This window comes from Neoarius graeffei, chromosome 20, assembly GCF_027579695.1.
Source record: "Neoarius graeffei isolate fNeoGra1 chromosome 20, fNeoGra1.pri, whole genome shotgun sequence".
NCBI lineage: Eukaryota > Metazoa > Chordata > Actinopteri > Siluriformes > Ariidae > Neoarius > Neoarius graeffei.
The window spans coordinates 25,794,733-25,805,039 of NC_083588.1; the positions used below are offsets into that span (position 1 = coordinate 25,794,733).

The window sequence follows — 10,307 nt, forward strand, 5'->3', positions numbered from 1 at the left end:
GGAATTAGTGCCCCAAAAAACACAATTTCAGCTTGGAAAAACTACAGACGGTATAACTTCAGGAAGAAAATAAACATTTATTTCACACTAAGAAAAGCAGACTCATTACACATGGAGGCTATACAAAGCACAGAAATGTAACATAGAGTTGTCCCATCTAGTAGTTTCCACATTCCCATGGTGAGTCTTTCCTACAGTACATTTGCCACAGGTGTATTTGTGGCAGCGTACACAAAGTTCAGTGCTTCTGTTATTATTGCAGGGTGTCCTTCCCAAGCCCCATCCTCAATGCTCCATAAGTGCCTGGTCAGCACCCCCATGTTATATTTGGGTTATTATTCCATTATTACTTGAGGCTAGGTTTTGGGCTAGGGGCTAAGACTAGGGGTTGGGTTAGGGGTGAGCTCAGGTTGGGGTTAGAGCCAGGATTTGGGGTTAGGGTTAGAACTGATCCTTCTTGGTTGCCTTGGTTGTGACGAAGTCTGGTTAGGGTTAGAAACAAAGGCCCTGTCCACACGGCAACGGATTCAGGTGACTCCGATACAATTGCTTATCGTTTAGGCCTGGCGTCCACACGGCACCGGCGTTTTGGGTGCCCAAAACGCAATCTTTTTGAGAACGGGTTCCAGAGTGGAAAGATCTGGCAACGTTGCCGTTGTGAAGTCGTCTGGATGAGTAGAACGGATTTGTTTACGATGATGTCACAACCACATGACTGTGAGTGCTTCACGCCGGGTAGAAGTGTAACGAATATCACCAGGAAAAAGCCTTACAGAGCACTAGTGAGAGTGAAACACGAGCTTGGATATTATTATTATTATTATGTTCAGTGTTAGTTCACAGTAGTAATGCAAGAAGCAGAATAGTGACAGTAATAGTGAAGCAAAAACATGCAATTGTACAAACACTGCAGCTCTACAGCAAAATATTCATTTATGAAATGGTCTGATTCTTAACACCAGTAGAGCCAATGATCTTCTCATTGCGATGCGAGTTGTCAACAAATCCTATAACTTGGTTCATGAAACGCGCTTACAAAATATTTTCACTGTGAATATTTATTGTGTAATGGTGCAAAGTGAGAGAGAGAGAGAGAGAGAGAGAGAGAGAGAGAGAGACTCTGCCCTTAGGGCAGAGTCAATCCCACCAGCAAAAATAGGGAAAAAAAGGAGCGATCTCACCTCTTCAGATGTTGATTTAAGTCCGACAATACATTCCTCAAAAAGGGCGTAGAGGAGCAAATTAATCCATCAACGTGTAACATTCAATTTATTCCGGACCATTAAAGACGCCGTCTTCCGCATAGAATCATACGTCATCCTCGCCGCCATATTGGATAGGTCAAAGCGGAGAATAAAGATTCATTTGCTGCCTTTAACTGTACCAACAGGTTTACCGTCCAAACGAGATCACATGGGATTACCTTTCACAGGTGAGAAACAACAAATTAATTCATCAACGTGTAGTATTCAATTTATTCCGGACCATTAAAGACGCCACCTTCGACGTAGAATCATACGTCATCCTCGCCGCCATATTGGAGAGGTCAAAGCGGAGAATAAAGATTAGCTGCGTTTAACTGTACCAACAGGTTTGCCGTCCAAACGAGATCACATGGGATTACCTTTCACAGGTGAGACTGGAAAAATACTTTTCATTGTATTTGGTCATTATAATGTAATTTTACGAACAGATTTTCCTGACTTTGTGGCTAATATGAAGTCTCGCGCATAATAGTTTATGCGCATGCGTCCTTACTTCTTCTATTGTTCTGGTGTCTCCGAAGGGACCGTCTTACAGCGCCCCTAGAGGTGTGGCATGTGTATTGCATCGTTTTCAGCAAGCGTTGCGTTGCCATATGGACCTGATATTTTACTGATCGTTGCCCATTTGGACGCGATATATTTTTAAATAATATCTCGTTGCCGTTGTCGTGTGGATGGAGCCAAAGAGGCTATTTCTCAGGTAACACAATAATTAGGCTTCTTTACACAACAATGGGAGGCAGGTAATGGTACGTTAGACTTATTCACAAATTTGGGGGGGGATTTCATTGCAGACTAAAGTCTACACTTTGGGCCTTCTAGTGTTAAAAATATGCTGTTAACTCAAAACACTTCTTATTCATTGCAAAACGTTTATTTCAGCGCTGTATTGAGGTATTTCACTCATGTGACCAAGTCATGTGATGCTGCCATTTTGGACGGCACGGCTCGAATCAGTTTGAATGCGAGGAAGGCGACAAACGAAAAACATAAAAGAAAAAGGAGCGAGATGCAGAAAACACCTTCACTATCCAGCGACGTAGGGCATTTACAGGGCGAGCAGAGGGAGAGGTATTTGCAAAAATTGAGGTTAGCAGGCTTAGAGAACGACGTTTACCTGCTTCCACCAGGATTGTTCACTGACAGCTAAGATTTGTTCACATTTTCATTTACTTTCGGTCCTCAGGATAAACAAAATGTTATTAAATGTCATTGAAATAACTTCTTAGTCTGTTGAGACATGGCCCGTTATAAGTTTTTCCTTTACTGTATTTACTAGTTTACTGAGCGCGCTCCAGGGCTGGCTGGCTGGCGCTAGCTAGCGAGCGCTCCGGGGCTGGCTAGCTGGCGCTAGCTAGCGAGCGCTCCGGGGCTGGCTAGCTGGCGCTAGCTAGCGAGCGCTCCGGGGCTGGCTAGCTGGCGCTAGCTAGCTAGTGCTCCAGGGCTGGCTGGCTGGCTGGCGCTAGCTAGCTAGTGCTCCGGGGCTGGCTGGCTGGCTGGCGCTAGCTAGCGCTCCGGGGCTGGCTGGCTGGCTAGCGCTAGCTAGCGCTCCGGGGCTGGCTGGCTGGCTAGCTAGCTAGCACTCCGGGGCTGGCTGGCGCTAGCTAGCTAGCTAGCTAGTGCTCCGGGGCTGGCTGGTGCTAGCTAGCTAGCTAGCGCTCCGGGGCTGGCTGGCGCTAGCTAGCTAGCTAGCGCTCCGGGGCTGGCTGGCGCTAGCTAGCTAGCTAGCGCTCCGGGGCTGGCTGGCGCTAGCTAGCTAGCGCGCGCCGGGGCTGGCTGGCTGGCGCTAGCTAGCGCTCTGGGGCGGGCTGGCTGGCGCTAGCTAGCGCTCTGGGGCGGGCTGGCTGGCGCTAGCTAGCGCTCCGGGGCTGGCTGGCTGGCTGGCGCTAGCTAGCGCTCCGGGGCTGGCTGGCTGGCTGGCGCTAGCTAGCTAGCACTCCGGGGCTGGCTAGCTCAGTAAACTAGTAAATACAGTAAAGGAAAAACTTGAGACTGAGAGGTTTTAACAGTCATCCATATGACTGAACGTAAACGTTGCTACAGTAACATACTAGGTACTATGATGTTGACATTAGCTAGCTTGCCGTCCAAAATGGCGGACACCGGGGCGTCACGTGACCCTGTGACGTCAGGTGAAAAACTTCAATACAGGTATTGAGCACACAATGTGACCGCTTTTATGCGGTAGCCTAATAATAATAGAACAACCCGAAAATTGCAGGGTAACCCCAGACCTGCGCAAGTGATGCGCTACTGGCAAAAGAGCCAGCGACATATGAAAAAAACCCACACCTTGGACCAAATACATATTATTTTCGGCACGCTGCTCCACCAGTCTGTAATGGTATTTTTCATATGATTACATTACGGTGTAAATGTGGTCTTGAGAAAAAAAAAACATGATTGCAGACCTTTTGTTAAAATCGCTAAAAGTGATGTTGTAATATTAATATGTAATAAAAAAAATAAAATAATAATAATAATAATAATATCAGACATGGCGGCACAGTGGTTAGCACTGTCGCCTCACAGCAAGAAGGTCCTGGGTTCGAGCCCAGCGGCCGACGAGGGCCTTTCTGTGTGGAGTTTGCCTGTTCTCCCTGTGTCCGCGTGGGCTTCCTCCGGGTGCTCCGGTTTCCCCCACACTCCAAAGACATGCAGGTTAGGTTAACTGGTGACTCTAAATTGACCGTGAGTGTGAATGGTTGTCTGTGTCTATGTGTCAGCCCTGTGATGACCTGGCAACTTGTCCAGGGTGTACCCCGCCTTTCGCCCGTAGTCAGCTGGGATAGGCTCCAGCTTGCCTGCGACCCTGTAGGACAGGATAAAAGCGGCTAGAGATAATGAGATGAGATATCAGACATTATGATCTTAGAAAATAAAATAAATAAAAATAAAAATCTCAAATCATTCCCCTTATAAAACGGCCATCCCCCCATCACATCCCTTGTGCCATTTTACCGATTAATGTGGAAATTAGCCTACTATTATTTTAACAAATATTACTACCATTTCAACATTAGAGGATTTGCGCAGAGATAGCCTACATGTAGCCGGATAAAAAAGACGCATATTTATTTATTCGGTTACACCTCTCATTCACACCTATACGGAGGTTTCAGTCACTGAAAACAGCTACTTTTGCAAACTCTGGGCAGAGTGGAGATTTCTGAAAACTCCATCTTCAGACACTTGTGTAAATCGGGAAAACGAAGCAAAGTGGGCAAGAGGGCGCGCGCGAATATAATGAGTCATAGGTGTGAATCTTTCACCGAATGCCAATTGTCCCGGTTCTTCATGAAATCGCACGCGCACGCACAAATTCATTAGATTAACTTTCAAATAACTGTTCTTGTGCACTTGCGACACCGGAGCCACTTTCCTGAATTTTGAGCTTCGGAGTATTCGCTTCTTTATCTATTTAATCAATGAACTTATTTGTCACATACATTAAATTACTAATGTCAAACATTAGTAGCCTATTTAAGCAATCGCTGTTTTCTCCACTGTTTTCCGACCTTTTGTGCTTAGTGAATGAGTCACTTCATTACACTCCACTGACCGACTTCCAATTCCGAACTTTTTTGAAAATGTAAAATATAGGCCTACGAGATGTTTTTTTGGGACTTAATTCGCGTTGGTCCTTCACTATTAATTTTTGAGACTGACGAGGCACTAAATACTGTGGAATTATTTTCTCCTTACTATGAAGTTTGGCATCTTAAACAAGTGTCAGGAAATCTTGCAGCCCGACTCTACAGCCTCCAATGTTTAAGCGAACTGCTGAAACCATAATGTTTAAAGATTAAATCGTAGGCTAATCAAACCAAAGAAAAACACAGCCTTTCCAGAACTTTGTCTGCCGAAGCCTGTTTAACCTACAAAAGGCTTAATAGCATAGGTCTTGCTGCGGCTTCAACTTTTCACCTGATCACCTTTCAATAGGCACATATCATTATTACTACTACTACAAAAGGCCTAGTATTAGTAGTAGACAAGTAGTTGCCTAGTAGTAGGACAGCCAAATAGTTTCATCAGTGGCCTACGCCGAGCCTCCCTGGGACTAGACAGTAGCGGAGGCTGTATTTATTTATGCCTATGCTGCACTTGACAGTGTTTATGTAGAGCGCATGCGCACTTCAATCAATCAATCTATCTTTTATTTCAATTATATATAAACATATTCAAACTCGCTGTATGAGCGCATTAAAATCTTATGGCTTTTTAACTCACGGTGAAACTCCTCCGGGTTGAATTAACTAACTGAAATCAGCTGTTCTCAGCGTTTGATTAACCTGCTTTGTGAAATGGACAATCACTGCTCCTCCCCGTGGAAAAATGAGGGATAGCAGCTGGTTTTCACACAAGCTGCTTAGGGGCGTCACCAGTCAGGACTGCATCGACTACGTCATTGTGGGGGATAAATTATCTGCACGGACCAATCGGCAGACAGTCACGAACCAGTCAGGGGATGGCCAAGGGCCTGCTGAGGGCCAGTCACGGAAACGTGGAACAAATTCAATGGCTGCCACTGTAGCTCCTCCTCCTCTTTCGTCTCCTGGGTGCTGCAGCCCTGTCAAATTTGCCCAAATAGCCGCGTTTTTTATCATAACTTGTAAAATAGGCGCCTTCGTGAATTAATATATGGATCATCGGGAATTACTTTTTATGTTATAAAACATCACCAAAGATGTCAAAAACGTGTCATCAGCACTTTAAGGTAACTTCATGTTGTGCTGTGAGGTTCTATGCACTTTAACTTCTGAACTAACAGGTGCACTTGGATAAGTAAAGCCTATTTTTCTGCATTTTTGTAGTCCTGGTAATCTTTTATATTGGTAAAGTTGTTTATAGGACCATTTCTCAGTGTCTTTGTTTTTTTAATCAATAGTTTTTCAGTAATAACTTAACATTTAACATATCACTCAATTTTAATCACAAAAAGAGAAAATCGCAACAATTTCTCGCAACTTTCACTTCCTCCCGCAATGTAATCACAACAAAAACCTAAAAAACACTGCAACTTTCATCGCATTTTTTTGGAAAAACCCCCGCAACATCAGACATTTTAGCCCACAACAATCACAAAAAAGGCCCGCGAAATCCTGGGGGGACTGCCTGTTTATGTGGCAAGATATTAAAATCATAAGGCCATTTCAACATATTACAAGATATAAAAAATCCCATCGCAATTTAATATCAGCGACATCTTGGCATCACGTATAACAAATTTCACATGAATCTCATGGACCGTCTAGGAGGAGTATGTTAAAATTCATCATGTGTCAAAACACACATATTCAAAACCCTATTATTTCCTTGGCCAGCTGGTGGCGCTATACCAGACAGGCATATTGGGCGTTGAGATGTCATAATAATCACATTCTCTAATAACCTGAAAAGTTTCAGCCAAATCATTAAATGTATTATGACTTCATGACACATTTCCTGTTTATGTGGCAAGTATTAAAATTCATAATATTGCCATTTCAACATATTACAACATATCAGAAATCCCTTCTTAAGATCCTATGAGGCTGCTCGGACAACTATCATGATTCATGTCATTTTTGTACTGATCTAAGGGTTCTGAGTAAGGTTCTAGCCATAAGTTCTAAAGAGTTTTGTTTCAATTAGGGGGCGCTATGAAGTCCCTGGGCCATGCCCGGGGCCAAACGTCTGTGGCTGAGAAGGGGTTATAATGACTGATGTGTGTATCAAATTTCATGAGTTTTCGTGCATGGGAAATGCCTCAAAAAAAGCCAAGCGCGACAGAAAAATAATAAGAAGAAGAAGAATTAAAGCCGCTAGCGGCCTTGATGGGCCCTCGCACGTGTGGTTCTGCAACCCAGGACATTCCGCCACCCAACAAAACAGTCACATGTCATATATTCATAAAATGTGCAAAGGTGATGTGCATGTTGCAAATGCCATGACTGCTTGACGGATGAGAGATAGACAGACAAAGACTGTGTGTGTGTGTGTTTCTGTGGTGTGAAAATGTACATTTATATATGTACAAAACTATACATGTGTCTCCTCCTTATCTCTATCTCACGCTGTAATCTTAAGTCATCTTAGCTTTCCTGTGTCTGCAGTGTGTGTGTTTGTCAGAGAGAGAGAAAGTGTGTGTGTGAAAGAGAGTGTGCTCATAGATGTTGTGTGTGCATACTTGTGAGTGTATGTGCGTATGCATAAATATGCATATGACTGTGTGTGTATGAGTGTGCACAGAATTGTATATGTTACCCATTCTCGTGAGTATTCATGTGTGTGTATATGATTGCAACTGTGTGTGTGTGCATATGTGCATGTGTGCTACATGTATATGAGTGTGAGTGTGTTGGTGGCGCTATGTTAGGCATGTCATAGATCAATCCGTCAAAGCATTGAAAATCTTTGGCACATTTCCTGCTTGGCCAGATGGTGATACTGTGCTAGGCAAGTGAATTAGACATGTCAATATCATCAGTAGCTTTCGGTCCACTAAACAAAAATAGTTAGGTGTCGGGGAATATTCTTTTTATGACCTACACCTGATGATGTCACTGATATATCACCTACATATGATTCTGCAAAGCATTTTAGGGTCCATCATTTACATCAAAAATCAAAAATCCCAAAGGGATATCAAAAATCCCTTCACAATTTCTTGGCATCAGCAATATCTTTTGCTATGTTTGCCAAGTTTGACATGAGTAGGAGGAGTACATTATAAATGACCATGTGTCCAAACGCATATAAGCCCAATTACCTCACTTCCTGTTGGGCGTGACATCATACAAAGGGTAGAACTTTGGGTAGAACTCCAAAGTTCTACCCATTCGTTTCAATGGGAAATGGAAAAAGGGACGCTATGAAGTCCCTGAGCCATACGTCTGTGGCTGAGAAGCGGTTACAATGACTGATGTGTGTATCAAATTTCATTAGTTTTCGTGCATGGCAAATGCCTCAAAAAAATCCTAGCGCGACAGAAAAATAATAATAATAATCCATCGAAAAACCGAACGGTGCTCGGGCCCTAATGAGTGTGCGACTCGGGGGAGGAACGCAGTGCAGTAGACACGGTTTTTTCATGGTAACCATCAGCGCACTTTCATGAAGCTGTTAAATTTACATTTTCGAAGCAGCGCAGTTTTGTACTCATTGCTTGGGCCAGATCAAATCATTAAACAAGCTTAAATTAGTCTTACTCTTGCCACATACATGATTTTTTGTTTTCAAAACTGATGATATTCAGTTCAAACACCATTAAAAGTAATTCCAGGAATAGATCTCTTGTGTGACGTGTAATTCACCTCTCTCATTTAAATATGTCGAAGTTTTTTCGCGCATCACGGACCTCGGTGATTTTAAAAATGCTGGCTACGGCCCTGGCCAGAAAATACCCTCAGACCCCAGAGGGTTAGAGTTGCAAGTGTACATCCAGCCTCCATTAATAAACAAACACATTAGCAGGATTATTCCTTAGCCTTCTGTTTCCAATAAACGGCATTAACTTTAAGTCACAAAAATCATGTCATGCGCTCAAACGCAGCGGCTCGCGGCTCTCCTGTTACTTGTTTTGTTGCGTCAATGCACCGTTAGGACTGCTAACCAATTTCACTGCACAGAGTACAACGACAATAAAGGAATTCTAATTCTAATTCTAACGTTAAAGGCTAGATGTGTGGATATGCCAAAAACTCACCTGGTACACTCCGGGCAAAATGTATTGTGCATTTACAACTCTCCTTTATAACGTCCGGGAAAGGGTCGGTTATAGTTTTTTGCAGGATTCTTATCGTAATGTCCACATACGGAGCAAGGTGCTGCCCACAGATCTCTACAATAAGCGACAGAACTTCCACCATGGACAGCCGTAATTCTTCTGCTGGTTCTACAATCTCTTTTCCACCAAGTCGCTGAGCCAAGGATGGCATTATATAAGGCAGAGAAGACTCTGGTTTTGAAACGCATCTTATGAAGTTTCCAATTATTTGAATAGCAACTTCTCGGCATCTTTCCATAGGATCTGATAGGCATCTCAGAAGCGATTTCAGCAGACATGCAAAGACTTCTTGTAACACGGTACTTGACAAAGCTTTCTCGACGGTTTCTTTTTGTATGTCCTCCAATGCTCGTTTTCTTGCGCTTTTCTCATCTCCATTCAAATAGTTTAACTGTCGGGCCAAAGATCTAATAATTTCCGCAGCAATACGTTCATCCTCTGTCGCCATGACTAGACGCACGTGTTACCGAGTCGTTAGTTGTTATGGTGACGACCAGCTTTACGACAAACAAGTCCATTTACGGCAGATCGATTTTGCACTCCAAACGTTTTTGAAAAAGTTGTATTCATCTAAAGCAAGGATGTTCAACCATGCTCTGCAGCCGAAATCACTCACTCGTTCACTACTCCCGAATTACTATATAGAGGAATATATAGTGGCCTCTTTGGTAAAATGAAAAACACTTTCGGACACTACTCCGTCGCACTGTTATTTACGTCATTACTGTCTCACACTTAAAACGTGCCAGATCAGCCAGCTGGCGGGTTTTCAAAATAATAAATACATGCATGTATTTTTGTGATAAATAGAGATTATACTGAGCGTATTTCCCACATTAATAAATACAAAGTACTTTGTGTCTGTTGCATCTTTCAGTGCTTTTAAATGAAGGCTGAATACTTTCTTCTTTGCTGCTGCCTTTTATTAAATAAAATTTGAGGCTTTTGATTAATTCCTCACTCTGCACTGCAACTTCAAGGTCTTTCTATTTGTTATTTCAAACATCTACAGTTGGTACAGTACACAGTTAAAACGAAACTACGTTTCTCCAGGACCATGGTGCTACATTAAACATCACAGGACTACAAGTATACATATAACATACAGTGCAAGAGTGCAACACTGCAGACAGTAAATGACACAATAGACAAACAATAAACGACACAAACAATATAAAGTGCAGATACAAGCAACATAATGTAAAGAGTTGAGTGTGCATATTGAGATAGTATATGAAAGGGAATAAATAAATGTAAGCCTTATGTGAGAG

At 42.9% G+C, this 10,307-nt stretch overlaps 1 protein-coding gene across 3 annotated transcripts in view; it reads right to left on the reverse strand.

Moving 5' to 3' along the window:
• The window catches only part of LOC132868506 (dynein axonemal assembly factor 5-like), a 231,838-nt gene extending 222,124 nt beyond the window's left edge, over positions 1 to 9,714 (reverse strand). For all 3 annotated transcript variants that reach the window (XM_060901430.1, XM_060901429.1, XM_060901431.1), the window contains exon 1: positions 8,956 to 9,714. In XM_060901430.1, the coding sequence (XP_060757413.1) occupies positions 8,956 to 9,484 (529 nt within the window). In that variant the 5' untranslated portion in view covers positions 9,485 to 9,714. The remainder of the gene's footprint in view (positions 1 to 8,955) is intronic.
• Positions 9,715 to 10,307: the final 593 nt, after the last annotated feature.